The sequence below is a fragment of the Lissotriton vulgaris genome, chromosome 9 (genome assembly GCF_964263255.1).
Source record: "Lissotriton vulgaris chromosome 9, aLisVul1.2, whole genome shotgun sequence".
NCBI classification, from domain to species: Eukaryota; Metazoa; Chordata; class Amphibia; order Caudata; family Salamandridae; genus Lissotriton; species Lissotriton vulgaris.
Genome location: NC_141697.1, coordinates 473,958,134 through 473,980,616, shown reverse-complemented (window position 1 = coordinate 473,980,616; position 22,483 = coordinate 473,958,134). Strand labels below are relative to the sequence as shown.

General features: G+C 48.4%; 1 protein-coding gene across 1 annotated transcript; it reads left to right on the top strand.

Moving 5' to 3' along the window:
• Positions 1-202: 202 nt before the first annotated feature.
• Positions 203-20,116, top strand: AKAP5 (A-kinase anchoring protein 5). The gene is made up of 2 exons (XM_086937929.1): positions 203-300; positions 17,499-20,116. The coding sequence occupies exon 2, from the start codon at positions 17,672-17,674 to the stop codon at positions 19,451-19,453; it is 1,782 nt and encodes a 593-aa protein (XP_086794055.1). The 5' UTR covers positions 203-300; positions 17,499-17,671; the 3' UTR covers positions 19,454-20,116.
• Positions 20,117-22,483: the final 2,367 nt, after the last annotated feature.

Below are 22,483 nucleotides of genomic sequence, written 5' to 3'. Positions count from 1 at the left end.
GTCCCCTATTTGCCACACCACTTTCACCTCTGTAATTCGGACACGCCTGGATCGGGTACTGCCCTCTAAACAATGACGGAGGTACATGCGCGTCGCCTATTGGGACACATACCTGTCAATCTCGCTGTTTGCGATAACTGCGCAACGCCCATCCACTGCCCGCGCGGTGGGTGTGTCCCTCCGTCTGAAAAATAGTGGGTGACCTGCTTCCAAGCACAGGACGGCTACTTGAGGGAGCGTGTCAGGCGCTCGCTCCTTGGAAAAGGATCTGGCGCGCGCTGCGAGGAGGATTCAGACCAGGTAAAGGATGTGGTATTTTCTTCCAGAATTTTAAGAGCGTCCAGTTAGGGATGAACGTGCATTTGGTGAGCGCCTGACCCAGAAAAGAAGTGAGCTATGCTTAACAGCGACTGTGAAGGGGGTTTCCATTTCTTTAGTTTGGGATGCCGCGCCAACGAGAGAGGGGGACTTCAATGTTGATATTACGAAAATATCAAACGCAGTATGTCATTAGATTAATTTTTGCAGAGATTTGAAAAAAAAAGATAAATCCGTTTTTTTCTGCATTTTCTTTTTTGTAACCGTGCACGTTTTCCTTCTGAAGTTATGACCTGCATTTTGTTTTCAATAATAATTTGGCATCAACATATTGTTTCTATATGTGGAATCTATTCTGTAAAGAACAGGGAGGACAGTACAGAAAATAGACGGTGATCATAGATGTTCCTGTTAGTGAGAAACGTGAAATATATTCAGGTCATATGTCATATGACAGATTTACATAATCTGGTTACTTTTTTATTTTGTACATGTTGCATGCAAGCACCTATATTGTTAATCACTGGATCTAGACCTCAACAATATAAGGGTTTCAGACCGTCCTGATGTTATGTACTGCGATAAATCGTATAATTTATGGATCAAATACCAAATCCAGAGTAGAAGACACCAGTGCCATTTCTTACAACATAATATGCCTGTGGTGGACGAATTTCTGCTGGTGGATTTTCCTCCAAATAGAACACTTTCTACAAAAATTAGAACTTTTCCTTTACTACCCAAAACTAAACCAAGCCATAAATGTTGATCCAGTTTTTCTTGAGAAGGTTCTAAATAGAGGTGAAGAGAAGGAGGGCACGGGGACCGAGGCAAGATGCTGCGAGTGAGCGGGAATGAGAGGTGTAAACAGATGAAAGATAGTTGCATTACAAAAGGCATGTAGATGTTGCAAGTAAACAAAACCAAATCATGGGAATATCACATATAAAAAAATAAAAACTTGTTTGCTGGGAGAACATAGGCTTAAGGTTCTAGGGCTCAAACTGCTGTTCTTTTTCAAGAAGTGCCTAATACTGGTGTCTAGGCTGTTCCGATGCAGGCCCAATTTTTGGTGGATAAGGTAATCGTTTATAGGGTGAAAGAGTGATTTGTCCAGGATCGTGTGTTTATAGGTGGAGAAGCTGGGATTGGTGACAATTTTTAGCAAGCAGTTCCTCCATCTAAAACCATAGTATGCTATGAACCTCATAATGCCACATTGAATCTTCTGCTTGGCAGCTATTTTGTGAGAGACTTGGGAACGATTAATTATGATTTTATGCATTCTAAATATGCAAGATGTTGAGTGGGATGCATTCCAACAGTCATACTTAACAGGAGTATGAAATGTAATGTGTATGGATTAGGCTGAACGCCCAGTAATAGCGAGAATTAACACTACACCTTCTGAAAAATATTTAAATATAGCTAAGCGGTGAGGACCTTCATAAGTGAGATCAACCTCCAGCTTGAGTTACCAGGGCAGCTGGAGAGTGATTTCAGCTTTTTAGAGTCCGGACCGAAACTGCTTTTTCGGTCTTTAATTCAAGAAATACACCATTTATCATATACAGTAGACAAGCCACAGATAACTAGTTTGATTTTTTAAAATAATTTAAAAGGTGATGGAAACCATCTTCATCTTTTGTGCCTTTTAAAAATTATTTTTAAAAATGCATACACAAGTTATGTGAGGTTTTCAATTTGAATAGTACACCCTTTTTATTATAAAAACCCAAATCATATTACAGAGATGTGCGCTGTTTAGCATGACAGTGGAAACAGGAATTTTCTCAACAGACTGGTCAGTCTGCCTAAGGGTACCGAAAGGCATTTTCCTCGGCTGTCAATATTGCAAGCCAAAATAATTTTCCATTCCACTGGATACATTTCCCTTGGCCTTTGGGCGTGTAGGCTGCATGTGGATCTCTAGGCCTGCAAAACAGACAAGGCCATCACCAACCCTCTTGTAGGCATGGTTCACAGGGATAGATCGGTATGGAGCTTCCCTCAGACCTGCCAAAGACTCTGAAGGTTAAATTTGGATATGTGTGATCCCTTGCTTCACTTCTAAAAAGTCAAAGACAAACACAATTATACATTTTTCAAGTATTTATTCCACACTAGCTTAGACCATAAAAAAGCAAGTCTTCTAAAGCAAAAGTGAGCAAAACCTTAGCTTAGGTGAGTATTAAAAAAGTGGACATGTGGTACATACCTAATATCTTATTGTGAGCTATCAAAAGCTTCATTTAATTCTCTGTTGATCTTCTAAAAATTTACCTAATCCCCTCATACTCCACCGTTATGTAGTGCATCCTTCATGTAGTTGACGGGCGGACCTTACTGGCAGGATGCTCTGCTGACCGGCATAGTCTTCCCTAGAATCAACAAAGTCCTCTTTGAGATATTAAACCTTGGTGTATTTAAACAATATTTCGCTCTTCAAATGTGACAATTGTCATCATCAGCTCCCTCATCGGACATCTGGTCCCAGTGTGAGAAGTTATATGTGCATGGGGGGATGAGAAAAGGAGTGCTCATTCTGTGCATGTGATTGAGCTCAGTAACAAGCAGTCACTTATAAAGTTCCTGAATATTAACAATGGCAAACATTAATAAGGTTACCTTTAAATTAATTATTATGTATTACAGCAATTACAAACCACGACCCAGCTGAAAATGTTCACAATATGAATTTATTAGTACACAACCATTTCTTAAATCCTTACGACAGAGCAGGGGTCACAGGTCATAGCTTACAAATGGTAAATATTAAGCTGCAATGGCCGTCCCAAGGGGTGCCCTCGGGGGTGCACTGAATGTCACCACCTGGCATGTTAAAACAAAGTGCTCAGTCTGGGCTTTTGTTGTAGTTTTACTGTTAATAGACACAAAAGATGGAGGACTCATCTATGCCTTATCATGAATAAGACAAATAATTTTACTTTGCATAAATGTTGATAAACAGTGACATTTAAAGACAGACATATAAACATATTCGAACAAATAAAGAATATAATTCGGGTTTTAAGTTATTCTCAAAGTTCATTTCAACAGTAATGCAAACATAATATTTTATGCTGTAATTAAAAAGACTGCTGTGACCACCCCTGTGCGACAGTGAGCTACGAAGTGCCGCGCACCTAATTAGTACCATAGCAGTAACCAGAGCCCCCTCCACAAACAAAAACAGTCATGAGTGCTGATATTTAACAGATTTTGTTTGTGGAACTGAATTCTTTATTTGGATCCAGCAATACCAGTTCCATTAAAGTTCAATATTTAGAAGAATAGTGCCAATTCTTTTTTCTAATTACAGTAACGGATTATAAAAAGTAGGGGCTAGCTGGGGGAATAATGCTTTTCATCCCCAGGGACACCGTAGGCCTCATTTACAATGAAATGACGCAGCACGGCGCCGCAAGCAATTTTGCTGCGCTGAGCCGCGTCATTTTAAAAGCACAGGGATGCGTCATGTTTACAATATGATGCATCCCTGTGCTTTTCCCAGCGCTGGCGCACAATTGGCAGCTGCGTTGTGGGAATGATTGTTTTTGTGCAGGAAAGGACACCGTCCTGCACAAAAACAATAATTGATGGCATTTTCCTCTTGCTAAGCATGCTGAATGCAGCACACATAGAAAGAGGAAAAAAGAGGCAAAATAAAAGTATTTCTCGCCTTAGGATTCAGACACATTCCCAGCTTTACAAAATGTTGTAAATATGGAAATGTGTCTGGTTACATGGATGTTGCTTGGGAACACCCACACAAACACCCATGGAACGCCCCTTTCACACAGAGTAATGAATACGTGAAAGGGGCCCTTATTTACATGGCCGTAAAGAGTCGCCCAGGGTGATTTTACATGGCCTTGTAAATATAGGCAAGCCCATTGCGCTGCTGGTGCTTCAAAAACAGTGACGCATTGGTGTCCCAACAGGCTTGTAAATGAGACCTTTTGTTTCTAAACAGTTTCTGTCTTTTTGAGATTCCATCCATCTCATCAGGACTGTGCAGGGCCTTGGTGTTCGTTGATAGTGATTTAAAAGAGATGGGGAAAAAAGTAGTGGAAATAACACTACATCAGGGGCACTTGTTCTGACCAAATATGTTGTGATTGGAGCCTGGGGCTCCATAGTAAGTAGCTGCTGCAGCCCATATTGGACTCCTTATATTTAACAACAAGGGGTGGTGATGGACAGAGTTTCTGAATTAAGCAGAATACTCTCACCCAGTCAAGAGATCAGGGCTAGATCCAACACCGTTTTTTAGCTCACTGCACCATCCCAGTTCAGAACCTGGCTATATGCAAATTAGTCTGTTCCTGTCCCAGTGCATGATGGGAACAGGGCAAACCAAACTACCAAGCCAATTCTTACACTGGGAAGGAAACAAGCTTCCGGGGACCGGTTTCTGGCATTTCAGCCGTCGTCGGCCCAGCTTGCTTGAATCCTGATGGTGCAATGAGCAAGGGACTCACATCTGAGTATACCCTTCCACGCTTAGGGTGGACAAAATATTTAACAACAAGGGGTGATGATGGACAGAGTTTCTGAATTAAGCAGAATACTCTCACCCAGTCAAGAGATCAGGGCTAGATCCAACACCGTTTTTTAGCTCACTGCACCATCCCAGTTCAGAGCCTGGCTATATGCAAATTAGTCTGTTCCTGTCCCAGTGCATGATGGGAACAGGGCAAACCAAACTACCAAGCCAATTCTTACACTGGGAAGGAAACAAGCTTCCGGGGACCGGTTTCTGGCATTTCAGCCGTCGTCGGCCCGGCTTGCTTGAATCCTGATGGGGCAATGAGCAAGGGACTCACATCTGAGTATACCCTTCCACGCTTAGGGTGGACAAAATATTTAACAACAAGGGGTGGTGATGGACAGCGTTTCTGAATTAAGCAGAATACTCTCACCCAGTCAAGAGATCAGGGCTAGATCCAACACCGTTTTTTAGCTCGTTGCACCATCCCAGTTCAGAACCTGGCTATATGCAAATTAGTCTGTTCCTGTCCCAGTGCATGATGGGAACAGGGCAAACCAAACTACCAAGCCAATTCTTACACTGGGAAGGAAACAAGCTTCCGGGGACCGGTTTCTGGCATTTCAGCCGTCGACGGCCCGGCTTGCTTGAATCCTGATGGTGCAATGAGCAAGGGACTCACATCTGAGTATACCCTTCCACGCTTAGGGTGGACAAAATATTTAACAACAAGGGGTGATGATGGACAGAGTTTCTGAACTAAGCAGAATACTCTCACCCAGTCAAGAGATCAGGGCTAGATCCAACACCGTTTTTTAGCTCACTGCACCATCCCAGTTCAGAGCCTGGCTATATGCAAATTAGTCTGTTCCTGTCCCAGTGCATGATGGGAACAGGGCAAACCAAACTACCAAGCCAATTCTTACACTGGGAAGGAACCAAGCTTCCGGGGACCGGTTTCTGGCATTTCAGCCGTCGTCGGCCCGGCTTGCTTGAATCCTGATGGGGCAATGAGCAAGGGACTCACATCTGAGTATACCCTTCCACGCTTAGGGTGGACAAAATATTTAACAACAAGGGGTGGTGATGGACAGCGTTTCTGAATTAAGCAGAATACTCTCACCCAGTCAAGAGATCAGGGCTAGATCCAACACCGTTTTTTAGCTCGTTGCACCATCCCAGTTCAGAACCTGGCTATATGCAAATTAGTCTGTTCCTGTCCCAGTGCATGATGGGAACAGGGCAAACCAAACTACCAAGCCAATTCTTACACTGGGAAGGAAACAAGCTTCCGGGGACCGGTTTCTGGCATTTCAGCCGTCGTCGGCCCGGCTTGCTTGAATCCTGATGGTGCAATGAGCAAGGAACTCACATCTGAGTATACCCTTCCACGCTTAGGGTGGACAAAATATTTAACAACAAGGGGTGGTGATGGACAGAGTTTCTGAATTAAGCAGAATACTCTCACCCAGTCAAGAGATCAGGGCTAGATCCAACACCGTTTTTTAGCTCACTGCACCATCCCAGTTCAGAACCTGGCTATATGCAAATTAGTCTGTTCCTGTCCCAGTGCATGATGGGGACAGGGCAAACCAAACTACCAAGCCAATTCTTACACTGGGAAGGAAACAAGCTTCCGGGGACCGGTTTCTGGCATTTCAGCCGTCGTCGGCCCGGCTTGCTTGAATCCTGATGGTGCAATGAGCAAGGGACTCACATCTGAGTATACCCTTCCACGCTTAGGGTGGATGTTGGACAGGCCACATGAAGGGCTTGCTCCCTCCCCGCATGACAGGGCCCGAGCCCCGGCCCACCAGGTATTACCCACAGAAGCAATCCGCACCCCGTCTCATACGGGACTCCTGCCCCCGGACATCTCTGTATCATGGGGCCGAACCACTACCGGCTCCCTCGCCCGGCCCGGCCGCCATCTTGGACACTGCACCACGAGGCCGCGTGGCCTCAGCTCGACCCTAACCCTGGGCCTGGTCAGGCCCGACATCCCGGCACCACCATCCACCCAGGAGGTGAACGGACCACTTGGCAGGTTGATGGGAGAAAGAAGTGTCGATGGCTCTCCCCCGCCAGGTGCCGATCGCCCCCAGCTCCCCCGGGCGCTGGCTCCACCCCCTGCTGGGTGTCTGGACTCCCTCATCCCGGACCTCCCGACCTCCAAGTGCGAGGGTCCGGACATCAAAGGGCGCCAGACCTATAACTGGGGCAGCTCCAGAGCAGGAAGGCAGTTGTATCCTGGAGCCGAGAGACACCGTGAAGAACTCATCCTTGACGGACTACTGGCGCTGCCGTAGCCCTGCCTTGAGAACTATCGTCTTGCCTGCCGGCGCTGCCGCAACCTTCTGAATCCTTCATCCTCGTCGGGACCAGCTGGCGCTGCCGCGGACCGTTGTAACTACCACCTTCACCGGGACCTGCTGGCACCGCCGCGGCCCGTCGCTACCTACGATCATCTCGGGACCTGCCGGCGCTGCCGCGGCCTGTCCATCTAGAACGCCGAGCTCGAGGATTGTGAGCTATCCATCATATCATCACCTTTGCCAGATTGGTAACAAGACTGTCCCGCTACCCCCTTCCCATCCGAGAGACTAGAATCGAGGGGACCCCTGAGTCCAGACCTCCTTGTACCATTCTACCGTACCTTAAGTTTGCCTATAAAGAACGTAAACCTTATCTTTGTGTGGTGTCCGTCTGTGGGGGGGAAGTTACTCGTCTGTACGATCGCTGGAGACGGCTCTCCCCGGAGACCTCTCCTCTTGTCCTCGGCCGACCCTCCCGGTCCGTCTAACATTGGTGGCCAGCGGCGCGATCCGAATCAACGCGTAATCGTACAGAGAGTAGCTCACCCCAAGACAAAACCACAATGACAACCAAAGAGAGCGGATCCACCGAGAAATTCCAGATGGAGAAATTGGAAGAGTACAACCATCGTGAATTGAAACAATTCTGCATTGAACTGGGCATTGCTACCACCGGTCTGAGTACTAAAGACGATTTCAAACACGCCATTGAGTCGTGGGCGGAAACCGGGGCCGTCAGACCCCGGGACCAAAACATTGCAGCATCAGAGAGGAACACCACGGCTCCCGAGGAGCAAAGGACGGGTCTCTCGCAGGAAGAGATCCGAGAGAGAGAAAAAAACAGACTACATGAGTTGGAAATGGCCCGGCTCAAAATGGACGGTGAACTCAAATTAGCCGAACAAAAACTGAGCCTAGAACATCTGCGGCTCCGAGAAGAACGGGAAGAAAAACAGAGGCAGAGAGAGCTCGAAGAAAAAAGATTGGCGTACGAACACGAGCGCAAACTAGCAGAAATAGACCTACGGAAGCAGAACAAAGAACTGGGGGTGCCCGAGCAACCGCGCGCCCCAGGAGCGACAGAAAAGAAAGTACACATCCCCAAGGATGTCGTTCGAGAGTATTTCCGAGATGACGACATACAACAGTGGTTCAAGGCCTACGAGATCGCCATGACCTCCCACCGGATCGATCGAAGTGACTGGGGAGCCGGTCTATGGGGGAGGTTTGTCAATGAAGGCCGTGATGCCCTGCTACAGCTCCCAGACCATCTGATGACCTCCTATGACCACATGAAGGCTGCCCTCCTCACCCGGTATGGGCTCACACCCGAAATGTACCGCCAGAGGTTCCGAGACTGCACCCGGATCCCGGGTACCACTTGGGTGGAATATGTAAACTATTTCAGCCGAGCCTTCGAGGGTTGGATCAAGGGCAGCCATGTGACGACCTACGAGCAACTTTTTAATCTCATGGTGTGGGAGCATCTCTCTAACAACTGCTTCGTCGAGCTCAGGCAGCACCTCCTCGACAGTAAATTGACGGACCCACGGCAGCTGGCCGCCGAGGCTGACCGGTGGGAAAGCACCCGAGTGGGCCGGAGTGGGCCGCACGAACAGAACCGGAACAACCAAGGTCAGCACCGTCCCCGAGGAGGAGGAGGAGGCCAGGGGCGAGGAAGAGACACCGTCCCGGCCGCTCCCGCTGCAAGCACCCCGCCCCCGGCCAACCGAGGCAACCCCCCGGTACGCCTGGGGTTCCGAGCCAATGTCACGTGTCACAGATGCCAGCGAGTAGGCCACTACGCCAATGACCCGAACTGTCCCCAGAACCAAACTCCGAGACCCCGCCAGGTAGCTGCCGCCGTCCTGGGGGGAGAACAAATCTCCGAAGAACAGGAAGAAGGCGAACAGGAGCCACAAGAATGGGAACCGGCCGCCATGGTCCTAGCGTGCTTAGGGGGAAGAGACATGGTCCCGCGGGCTCCCCTACCCGCCAACACCAGAAAATATAGTCAATGGGTGAACATTAATGGGCACCGGGCCGAAGCCCTACGTGACACCGGGGCCAGTGTGACGGCCGTCCGCTGTCACCTGGTGACCCCGGAACAGATCCTGCCGAACATTCTCTGCCCCGTCCGTTCAGCCGACAATTCGGAGAGCCTATGTCGGATGGCCTGCGTCCCCTTCGAATGGGGAGGGGTCTCCGGCATGTTGAAGGTGACGGTCCGAGATGATGCCCCCGTGGACTGTCTCCTGGGGAATGATCTTGAGAGCTCCCCGTGGGCCGCCGTGGAAAGAAGAGAGCACCTGGGGATGTTGGGCCTCCCGGACTGGGCATGCGTAACCACCCGGTCCATGGCCGCCCGTACCATCCCCCGACCAGAAGACCCCGAATGGCCAGCACCTCCTCCACTGATCGCTCCAGTAGAAGACACCGACCGTACTAACCCCCCAGAGCAAACTCCCGAAGGGCTCGCTCAGCCCCAGGACCTTCCCGGCCTGGCTCAGTGGCGTCAAGAAGGGGGGCCCACTCAGGAACAGTTCCGTCAAGAGCAGAGGACCTGTCCCTCCCTCGAGGGACTCCGCCAGCAAGCCCTCGCCCAGAGCGCAGGGGACACCACCGGAGCCCATTGGATCTATTGGGACAACGACCTGTTGTACAGTGAACAGAGAATCGCGGAGTTAGGGGCCAGTCGAGTGTTGGTGGTGCCCCTCCGTTTCAGAGACTTCTTGTTAAATTTGGCCCACGATGTCCCCCTGGCTGGATACCTGGGTCAGGACAAAACCTACAGTCGCCTGGTGACCCACTTCTTCTGGCCCAAGATGAGAAACGACGTCCTCCACCACTGCCGGTCCTGCCCCACGTGCCAGGCCAGCGGGAAGAGCGGCCGCAAACTGAAAGCACCTCTACAACCCTTCCCAGTTGTCACCACCCCGTTCGAGAGGGTGGGAATAGACATTGTGGGGCCCCTGGACCCCCGTACAGCACAAGGACATCGGTTCATCCTGGTACTGGTGGACCACGCCACCCGCTACCCCGAGGCCGTTCCCCTGCGAACCGTAACAGCCCCGGTGGTTGGCCGGGCCTTAATGGGGATCTTCTCCCGGGTGGGCTTCCCCCGAGAAGTCGTCAGCGACAGAGGCACGAACTTTATTTCCAAATATATGAAGTCCCTCTGGCAACAGTGCGGGGTCACCTACCGATTCACGACCCCCTATCACCCTCAAGGAAACGGACTGGTCGAGCGGTTCAACCGCACGCTCAAAGGGATGATTGGGGGGTTGGAAGAGCCCCTCCGTCGCCAGTGGGATGTGCTACTGCCGTGCCTCCTCTTTGCATATCGAGAAGTCCCCCAGAAATCCCTCGGCTTCAGCCCGTTCGAACTCTTGTATGGACACCCTGTGCGCGGGCCCCTCAGCCTAGTCAAAGAAGGTTGGGAGATGGCCCCCCTAAAGAACCCTCCAGATGTCTTCAAGTACCTCCTGACCCTACGCAATCAGACCAGGCGATTCAGAGAGATGGCGAAGGCAAACCTTGAGGCCAGTCAGGAGGACATGAAAAAGTGGTACGATCAAAATGCCTCCTCCATCGAATTCGAACCGGGCCAACAAGTGTGGGTGATGTCCCCCACCGAACCATGTGCCTTGCAGGACAAGTGGACGGGGCCCTTCAAGGTGGTCGAGCGCAAGAGCCCCGTCACCTACCTCATCGATATGGAATCCCCACGGAACCCCCTCCGGGTCCTCCACGCCAATAGACTCAAACCCCACTTTGTGCGCTCGGAGCTCAGCCTCCTGATGGCTACAGACACCGGAACAGAAGAAGACTCCGAACCTCTCCCTGATCTCCTAAAGACCCGGGAGAAAGATGGCTCCGTGGACGGGGTCCGACTCTCAGATGCCCTCACCCCGGAACAGCGCCAAGGCTGCCGGGACCTCCTGCTGCAGTTTGTGACCCTGTTTTCCCTCACCCCAGGGGTCACCCCCTGGTGCTTGCACGACGTGGACACTGGGGACAGTCCCCCTATCAGACATCGGGCCTACCGCGTACCAGATCGGGTACGGGCCTGCATCCAAGAGGAGGTGTCAAAGATGCTCACGCTCGGGGTCATCGAGCCCTTGGACAGCCCCTGGGCCAGCCCGGTCGTGCTGGTCCCCAAAGCGGCTGCCCCCGGCACCACCCCTGAGCTCCGATTCTGCGTCGACTATCGGGGCCTGAACGCTGTCACCAGAACCGACGCTCATCCCATCCCCCGAGCAGATGAACTAATCGACCGCCTGGGGGCTGCCCGCTACCTCAGCATCTTTGACCTAACAGCGGGCTACTGGCAGATCGGTCTCACCCCCCAGGCTCAAGAACGATCCGCCTTTTCCACCCCCGATGGCCACTACCACTTCAAAGTCATGCCATTCGGCATGAAGAATGCTCCAGCTACTTTTCAGCGACTGGTAAACCAGGTCTTGGCGGGACTTGAGGAGTTCAGCGCCGCCTACCTGGACGATATCGCTGTTTACAGCCGCCACTGGTCCGACCACCTCCACCACCTCCGAGAGGTCCTGCAGGCCCTCCAACGGGCCGGCCTCACCATCAAGGCCAGCAAGTGCCAAATTGGTCAGGGGTCCGTAACCTACCTTGGACACCAGGTGGGAAGCGGTCTGGTGGCCCCCCTTCAACTCAAGATCGCTGCCATCCAGTCCTGGCAGCCTCCCGTCACGCAGACCGAGGTCCGAGCCTTCTTGGGGCTCACCGGCTACTACCGGCGGTTCGTGAGGGACTATGGCAGCATCGTGGGGCCCCTCACGGCGCTCACGTCCAAGAACCACCCGAAGACGGTCAACTGGACCCCAGACTGTCAAGCGGCCTTCGAGAGGCTGAAGGCCGCCATGTGCACTGCCCCTGTGCTCCAGGCCCCCGACTACAGTCGGGAATTCATCGTACAAACGGATGCCTCCGACCATGGCATTGGGGCGGTTCTCTCCCAGTTGAACCCCGAAGGACTTGACCAACCAGTGGCCTTCATCAGCAGACGTCTCCTGGCCCGAGAACAGCGCTGGAGCACCATCGAGAGGGAGGCCTTCGCAGTGGTATGGGCCCTCAAAAAGCTCCGGCCCTATCTATTCGGTACCCACTTCCGGGTGCAGACCGATCATCGGCCCCTGCAGTGGTTAATGCAGATGCGGGGGGAAAATCCCAAACTGTTGCGTTGGTCCATCTCCCTGCAGGGGATGGACTTCACTGTGGAACATCGACCTGGCCAAGACCACGCCAATGCAGATGGCCTGTCACGCTTTTTCCGCCTCGACGAGGAGAGTCCCCAAGAGGATGGGTGACTCTCCCCGCCTTCAGCTGGGGGGGACGCATGTTGGACAGGCCACATGAAGGGCTTGCTCCCTCCCCGCATGACAGGGCCCGAGCCCCGGCCCACCAGGTATTACCCACAGAAGCAATCCGCACCCCGTCTCATATGGGACTCCTGCCCCCGGACATCTCTGTATCATGGGGCCGAACCACTACCGGCTCCCTCCCCCGGCCCGGCCGCCATCTTGGACACTGCACCACGAGGTCGCGTGGCCTCAGCTCGACCCTAACCCTGGGCCTGGCCAGGCCCCGACATCCCGGCACCACCATCCACCCAGGAGGTGAACGGACCACTTGGCAGGTTGATGGGAGAAAGAAGTGTCGATGGCTCTCCCCCGCCAGGTGCCGATCGCCCCCAGCTCCCCCGGGCGCTGGCTCCACCCCCCTGCTGGGTGTCTGGACTCCCTCATCCCGGACCTCCCGACCTCCAAGTGCGAGGGTCCGGACATCAAAGGGCGCCAGACCTATAACTGGGGCAGCTCCAGAGCAGGAAGGCAGTTGTATCCTGGAGTCGAGAGACACCGTGAAGAACTCATCCTTGACGGACTACTGGCGCTGCCGTAGCCCTGCCTTGAGAACTATCGTCTTGCCTGCCGGCGCTGCCGCAACCTTCTGAATCCTTCATCCTCGTCGGGACCAGCTGGGGCTGCCGCGGACCGTTGTAACTACCACCTTCAACCGGGACCTGCTGGCACCGCCGCGGACCGTCGCTACCTACGATCATCTCGGGACCTGCCGGCGCTGCCGCGGCCCGTCCATCTAGAACGCCGAGCTCGAGGATTGTGAGCTATCCATCATATCATCACCTTTGCCAGATTGGTAACAAGACTGTCCCGCTACCCCCTTCCCATCCGAGAGACTAGAATCGAGGGGACCCCTGAGTCCAGACCTCCTTGTACCATTCTACCGTACCTTAAGTTTGCCTATAAAGAACGTAAACCTTATCTTTGTGTGGTGTCCGTCTGTGGGGGGGAAGTTACTCTTCTGTACGATCGCTGGAGACGGCTCTCCCCGGAGACCTCTCCTCTTGTCCTCGGCCGACCCTCCCGGTCCGTCTAACAGTGGACAAAATATTTAACAACAAGGGGTGGTGATGGACAGAGTTTCTGAATTAAGCAGAATACTCTCACCCAGTCAAGAGATCAGGGCTAGATCCAACACCGTTTTTTAGCTCACTGCACCATCCCAGTTCAGAACCTGGCTATATGCAAATTAGTCTGTTCCTGTCCCAGTGCATGATGGGAACAGGGCAAACCAAACTACCAAGCCAATTCTTACACTGGGAAGGAAACAAGCTTCCGGGGACCGGTTTCTGGCATTTCAGCCGTCGTCGGCCCGCTCCGTCATCAGCACAGCGCGACCGCGGCTGATGACGGAGTGGTTCTGTCACCAGCAGGGGAGGGGTTAACAAGAGACTGTTGCCAACAGTTGTTCCATGGGACCGAATGCTCAAGTGTATTCATGACTAGAGGTGGGCAAAACAAAGTTAGCAAAATGGGAACTCTGTCAATTTTTTCAACCACTTGTGAAGCAAACTGGGGCTGGATCCACTGTACCGGTGACCTGGAGTAACTGGCAGATTTCAGGCACTGTAGTTTTCCCTCGGGTCTTTAATGATGTTGGTTCTTCTGTGTGTTTAGTGATCTTCTGAGCTTTGAGTTTCCTTGCACTCTTTAATACTCCTATTCATGGGCTCCACAATCACCATGATGGGTCCTTATTGTATTATTAGACAAGTGTGTTAAGAAAATCAGAGGTGACTGGGTACCAAATGCCAGAGAGGGTTTTTTACAATGTCTATTAGTATCCCTAGGGACAGGCATAGCCCTGTCTTGATTATTTGCCTTCGTGGGGAATCTGAATACTGAGTCAGATCTATTTTCTTGGCCGTTTCGTTGCATAGTTCACCCTTGCCTGCCCTAAGCAGGGAAGTTGTGCTTCAGGTATCAGGGGAAAGAGCACATTGCCCTTTTTTCTGAACTGCAGCTTTTTTTCTGGCAGTCCTGCATCTAAACCACTATTGTCTGTTGGTGTGTTACAGTAATAACATATTGGAAAAGTCTTCTGCTTTTTTTACTGCGACTAATATTTAGCCTACCCTAGGCTTTCGTCTGTCCATTTTTTCACACACATCTTTAAAAAATGATGCTTTTTTTGTTTGTTACCTCTGACTGTTGATCTGCTAGGAGTCAGACCACCAGAGTTACATTTCCCAGCCCAGTGTCCTTCATCTTCCTATTCAAAGGGGTGTCATAATTGAACTGATCATCTGAAAGTAGGGTGTCACTTCCAGGTGTATCCTCATAGATTTCAAAGGTCGCTTTGGGCTTCTCACAGAGCACAGTGTTGTGAATCTGGCTGTTAACACACCAGTGGGTTTATATATCTCTACTTCTCTCACAACGTGGTACCAAGCATTTCCATTCATCCCCATGATATTTCCTCTGTATATGCTCACTGGAATTATACTAGTATTATAACTGTTGAAATGCTTATGCTATTTATAATGTAGAGGAGAAATGTCCAAATATTGAGATAAGAGTGCTTTTACAATGTGCAAAACCCAATCTTCAGTGGCTTTTGGAAGCAAAAATTAATGCTGCCAACTAAGGTTTCTCGTTGTACTAAAATGACAAGATTTCTATCTTTTCAGAAGGTGTGTCAGCCTATGCTCTACCTTTGTTGATTTAGTCAGAGTTAATGCTAACTCTTGCTGTCACACTTCAGTCACTTACCCAGTTCTGAGATGGCATAGTGCTTTTCTAACTTTTAGTCTCTACCACAGAAATCTCCCGAAATAGATGCAATCATAGAAATGAAATGTTATGGCGTAGAGTGGCTTGTGTATTCACTTTGGTCAATTGATCGATGAAGCTTTTCGCCCCATAGAAAACTCAGACTACCGTAGAATTCCAAAACCTGGATACTTCCTTATTTAAAACGGCTTTATTGATATTTGTACTGATCACCTCAATCGAGAATATACGTCTTGTCATGTCATAACGCTAACGTCTTGCCCACTGGTTTCATGACTGTGACCTCTTTCACTACATTGAATACTGACATGTTGTCACGGACCATCCGCCCCAAGGATGTTGTCCTACAGGGCGGTACATCTGGCACAGAGAAAGCAGCTAGCCAGTATGCCCACAGTGAGAGTGCAGCAGCAGTCCCAGGTATGGCCTAGCCCCTGAAGACTGTATTTGTGGGTTTTCGAACCTGTGTAGATCAGCCGCATGTCTACTAAGCCCCATACTGCTTGAGGCAGATTACAAGGAATTTACTCTGATGTCTCTTGTTCCCAAAGGCATGGCAGTAGGTGCTCATGGAGTGCAGTGGCGGCTCTACTGTCATTCTGCTGCAGGGTAGGAACGTACTGAGCAGATGGAGCTGCAAGTGGGTGGATGCTATACAGAGCGGCATGGGCTGTAGGGACAGCCTTCTGCTTAACCTTTGGAAGTAGTCATGTTAGTTCTCCGCTCAAACAAACACTAGACCAGTCGCTGAAAGATAGGGCTCTTTCATTCCTACACTTCTTCACTAAGCCCTCATCCTACTTCTTCCTCTGAACTCAAGCCCTTCTTTCCCATTTATTATCGCCACACCTCCTGCTAATTTCCCTCCGCTTCCACTCTAACTTCACCTTCCACACCCCCTCTCACCCCCTTTTATCCCACATACTCGTCCACACTGATCCCAGGAGGGGCACAGCACTAACCCTGGAGTCCCTTTCTGCACTTTTTACCATCCCATTTACTCTCTCCTTGGTTCCCCCACCTTCCCTTTTTCTCCCAACCTGTCCCTGATTTTGTTGTTACCTGGCCCTCCTCATATCCCAGCACAGGTGCCAAAAGCTCCCTTCCTGTTTAATGGGGAAGACGATGCACATGGACAATGGAAAGCCACTCAATCTGAACTTCCATAGGTGAACTTCTTAGGGAACCAAGTATGGTGCAAAGATATTTTCTAGCCTGGGGCTTTTTATGTTTGTACAGTTCACTGAGTGGCCTTTTATTAGATTGAGTAAAGTTTGTATGTTTGCATAATTGAAATATATTTACTAAACATTACGATCTCTATATAAATGTTGACTGGGTACGCTCTAGAGGGGTCATTAGGATGGTGGGTGGACTTCAGCCCGCCCGCCATCCTAGCGGTAACAGGACTGCCCGCCTGCCATGTGGCGGTCCCGAACCCCTGCTAATGATGAGACCACCACGTGGCGGTCACATCTGGAAATTTAACATTGCGGCGGATGCTACTGGCTACAGCACCCGCCGCAGTGTCAAATGGCCATGTTGTACATTTCCATGCACAACATGGCAGCCACCACGCGGTGCCTGCCACCTTGTGCATGGAAATGGAGGGGTGCACCATGGGTACCACCCTGCACCCCCACACAGAGGGGGCCCGCAACGGGCCCCCAAAGCAAATCGCCGCCAGCCTTTCCATGAAAGGCACCTGCAACACCCACGTCCTAATATGGCCTGCTAGGCACCGCCACCATATTAGTGGCCCAGCACTGCCCGGCAGGCTATTGTGACGATTGTCACCGGCGGAAAAGCGGCGGACGGACTTTCCGTCTGCCGCGATACCCACCGCCATCATAATGTGGCGGGGGTAAATCTCATGACGATGGCGGAACGATCTGGCGATAGTTCCACCATCGTAATGAGCCCCTAAGTTCGGGGCATTGGATTTGCTAAAAGGTGTACAAATCCTTAAAAATGTTTTTTTTAAATATACTTTCAAGTTCACATTTCGTATGTTTCAAGTCTCCTGTCCATTAAAACATATACACAAATGAAAATAATCATTAAATTACTCAATTTGTAAAATTCGAACAGCATTCAAATATCAATGCCTGCAAACCTTTTGCATTCTACATTGTGCACACTGCATCAGCCCACTTTCTTTACAGAAAACATATAAATGAAACTAAAAAGCAGCCGTTGATAGTTACAGAGCATTACAATTGTGTTTAGTTACATCATTTTGATTTTTTGTTGCAGGTGCCATTTCATGTGCATTAGTGGATCTCATAATTTAAGAAATCAAATCCGGAATTTTGAGGAAGTTGCCATGTTCCTGTTCACAAAGGAAAACATATCCACTGGACCCCCTTTTATTGTTCACAAATAGTTGGGCATAAGGAGAACTTTGCCTATCAATAGCAGTTGGAGACATGGCAGCTTGCCATGAATCAGCCTCAACATCTCATCTTTTGCAGAGCAGCCACAACACGAACGCAAACAAAATGGTGCAGGTAGATCAGCAACTCAGTGATGCTCCAGAAATCTCCATAAGAAGCTGCTCTCCCACAATATGTCTGGTAAAGGGTAACCCAGGAAGGTTAACATCTGGAAAAAACACAGTTCCGGAAGAAGTTGTTGCTCAACATGATGCCAGAGGAAAGCTGCCCGAAGAGATCTGCAACAAATTTACTTCTGAAATAGCTGTGGTCTACCCATATAATGTTGACGCAAACAAAGATCCTAACTGTTCTTATGAAAACCTTGAAGATGGGACCTTTGGTGTGGAACATATAGAAAATAAAGTGCAGCCAGAAGAAACACTGCCTAAAAAAAGTTATGTAAATGAAAAGAAATCAAAAAACATCATAACACGTGGTGGCCGGTACGCACGAAAGCCACTAAAGATTTGTTTTAAAAAGAGAAGCAAAGCTCTTAAGAGCGGTTTAAAGTCAGAAAATGATTATGATGCCAGTGATTCTACCTTTAAAGAGATGTCCATACTGCAAGTAGAAAATTGTGAGAAATCAAAAACTATAACAAACACCCATACGAAAAATGGCAAAGATTCACAAAGTTGCCAGGGTTCAGGAGGAACCTGGGCCAGTTTTAAAAGCCTCATGAGCCACCGGAAAAAATGGAATTATTCTTCCAAAATGCAATCATGCTTTGCACCTAAGAACCGTAAAGATGTGAAAGTGATGAGCACTTGTCCACAGAACCTTTTGAAACCATGTCCCCGCTCCAAGCTTAAAATTCCCTGCATCAAGCTCGCTAGAAGCAAAAAGAAGCCAGACGAGTGGGAATTGGCAGATGAAGTTTATTCCACTGCACAAACAATTGTATTGGAAAGTAATCTTAACAAAAATAAGAACAGGCTTGGCGAAGGACTAGACGAGGCCAAATCAAACCGAAGTCAGTCTTTATTTACAGTTGACCTGGAGGATGAGTGTGACCTTTCTAATGAAGAATTAACCAGTAACACAGATCATTCTTCTCAAAAGTGCTTGCATTTTACAATGAGGTCGGGATCAAGTCAGCCACCACAGTACTCTTTAGAAGCCGAAATAGTTACTCCTGATGCAGTAATCGAAGAAGAACACATTCATCCAGATCAAGAGGCATTACTTCAAATCAAGGTTGAGCAGTTCTGTGACAGCTCTCATTCTGTAGACAAATGTCAAGAAAATCAATGGTCTTCAGACTTAGAACAAAGTCCAGCAGTGGCAAAAAACAAAGAACTTCCACATGTACTCGGCAGAGAGAGTCAGACGTGGATTGAGAGCATTGATCAGGAAGTCCCAAACCCATTTACAGACTTGAACATTCAAAATTTGAATCTTTCAATGGTGAATAAAGCTGAAGTCACAAAACAAACTGAAGGTAGCAGTGCTAACTCAGTACTGTATCCTGAAAGAAGTGACACAAATGGTTATGTATGTAGTGAGAATGGCGTATGTGTTGTCTCCATGCACACAGATGATCTACACATATCAGACAATAGTACGTGGACCAGGGACACAAAAGGATGTAATGAAAGTTTGTCCAACTTCCATATGAGCTACAAGACGTCCGGAGTGTCAGATGAGTATGAAGAACGTCTAGCAGACACAGCCTCTTCGTTAGTGAAAGCTGTCATTCAATCGTCCATAGAACAGCTAATTGATGAAATGACATTTGATAATCACTCTCGAACCTTCATTGTACATACATAGAGACTAGAAAGAAGCCACCGGCCCTATTGTTCATTAATGACTTGTACTCAGCTGAAATTACCCAGGCTGGTTAAGGACCGATGGTACTGAGAAACAGCAAAGCCATTCAAATGACCATGAGCTGCATGTAAAAAGTACACAGATGTATATAGTACACAGTAAATGCCACTATAAGGGAACACCTGCTAATAAGAGTGTGTCATTCCTAGAGAATCAATTTGTTGTTTTACATGTTTTAATTGAGCTGTTCTCTGTGATATTTAGCAAACATAATAAATAGTTTTATACATATATATGTTTACCTATATAATAGCATATTTTTGTGTGTAGCTCTGTCTGTGTATTTAAGCAAATGTATCAATGTATGTACATTGCTAGATGATGGGGTATATCTTGCCTTGGGCTAAGAGAGATGCCATCTAATAACTTTAATTGCTGAGTGTCATTTGCCACTTGAAATGCTCCCTCAATTGAGGACTGTCTTACTCACCAGACTTCTGTGACAATTTCACGTATGCTTGGGGGAAAAACTGAATGTGGGGGGGGGGTCCTCCCTGCCCTACTGTGACATATCAGGAAGATATTCCTGTGTGTAGACATATCCTTGTCTCTCAATTTTCCGCCTGCACAATATTCTGTAACCCCCTTCAGTGCAGCCCCACCTACTGCCTGCCCAGAGGTTTCCCCTCCCTTGCTAATTCTGAATGGAAGAAATGATACCTCATGAATACAGAACTTTTAACTACAATGCTGAAGGACCTCCCTGTTGTGTCCGCCTACCCATCTTACACTAGATAAAAATGGGTTTCTCCTAAAAGAATTGTGTACCAGCAGCGCTTTGAAGAATGGTGTGACAAAACTGTTATCTTGGGTGAGCTGGGTGAGTTGAAGCGTCTGCTGGTCTAAAACAGGTACTTAAATCTGGTTATATTTGTCTTCTAAGGCCCATGAAAGATTCAGTCCACTCATGCAAAGGGGCTTGAGACACAACCACACAAGCTCTCTTTATCTTCTCTCTTTGTGAACTCTGAACCCAAGAAGCAACTGATTGAACATACACAAGGCACACATGAGTATAAAGTGGTAGATAGCTACCTGTTAGTCAAAAGTGAGGCATTGAGAGGGTCTAATTAAGTTCTTGTGAGAAGAGAGTGAATCTTTGGGAATCACCGTCTAGGCAGAACGTTCATTTGTGTTGGAACAGTTGTACAGTGCTAAATTTATTTAATTTCCAGAGTACTGTCAAACTAGACTGTATGTGCGACCTAGTGCGAGTTACACTTATAGACTAGGCAAGAAAAAGAGCCAAATATATTGTTCTTGAAAACCTTCTTGTTGGACAAATCACGCATCCACTTTTGAAGTGAAAGGAGTAGCTGGACAGTTCTGAATAATTAAGCTATATTACTAAGGTGTTTTTTTGACCAGCAGTTCTGTGTCTTCATGTACACGTAGGGCTTTCAGTCTTATGGTAATTTTATGGTACATATTTTGTTGACATTTCCATCTCTATTTATACACATTTATTTCCCCCCCTCATTTTTATTGGTATTTATCTGTATTTTGTTTTTGGTTGGTGAAAAGGGAATTGTTACTTATCCATTACCCATCTGTTGGTAGATTGTAGTGCTGTACATTACCTGCCCCGAATGTGCGTCTCATCTAGTGCTGGGCACAGACATCTGCAAGTTGTTTTTCTTCAGCATTGTTCTTAAGTCCCAAGGTCTGTTATAACTCAACCCACAATGCACCAGTACAAAGACTCCACAGCAGACTATTTCCACTCCGCAGGTTATTCATTTATGTGGAGTGTAGTGTCAAAGATAGAGTAGCAGGTGTCGTGCATTGCGGAACATAACTACATCTGTGATCATCACTTATGTCTGGGGAGGACGGAGGGTACATGTGAATCTACAGTACTACAAGCTATGAACAGATGGTTACATTGTAGGTAACATTTTCCATTTGTAGTGTGTGGCTGTACATGTACACGCTGCGCATAGATTGTAAAGCAGTTCCTCTCCTAAGCAGTGGCTAGTAAGTGGATGGTGCAGATGTTTGAAACAATGTTCTCATGACTGTTTGGCCAATGAAATCCTGTTTTCAAGCCTTAATCTTCATACAGAAGTGTGTAGTAAACGTGTGGTGTTGACCATGTAGCAGCCGTACAAATATCATACATGCCACTAGACCTAGTTGGAGCAAAAAATGGCTTTATTTTGGCTCTCTCCCACCTGTAATGACTTCTGCTTCAATAGAAGTCATTACAAGTCTCCCACTTAACTCTTCTAAAATGTTGCCATGTATGAAATATCTGCTAAAGGAATGTTACCTAGGTAAGCAATATTGGACCCCTTTATGCACATTGAATGGGCCCTGTGCAGAACATGTTGCATGCACTTTGCCTTAGCATAAGCAAGTTTGAATGCATTTAACAATCCATCTAGCAATGGCTGCTTTTGAAATGGGATTGCCCGCATGAGGCTTTGCAAAAGCGACAAACGTTTGCTTCGTCTTAGGAATGGAAATAGTTCTGTAATGAAGTATGCAAGTGCCCTCTAGAAATCTGAAGTGTGCAAAGCCTTCTTGAAATGAGGACCCTTTTAAGGCTATCCATGAATGCCTTTATAAGAGGAATCTTGGAAAGGGACAAATGCTTTCCGTTTTGCTTATAGGCTGCTTCAGCTAAATGTAAAGGGATAGAAGGGTATGCTAATTCCTTTTTTAGCAAATGCAGCAGTTAACAAATAACATTCTGCATAGAGACTTTGAGAGGGTCTATGCAACAGTGAAAACATCTTTTCCACTTAGCTTCTTAACAGGAGTGTGGCAGGCCCATGTGCCCCATGCAGGATCTGCAAACATTCATACAGAAGTTTTGATAACCAAACGGTATGACCTGAGGTGCGAAAAAGTTAGATTTTGTTGCTTGAGCTTCTCTGTGTCTGAGATGACCCTGAGCCAGCTGAGCTTCAGCAGCAGCATTTTTCGTGTGAATGTACAGGCGTGTCCAGAGAAATGAAGTAACAC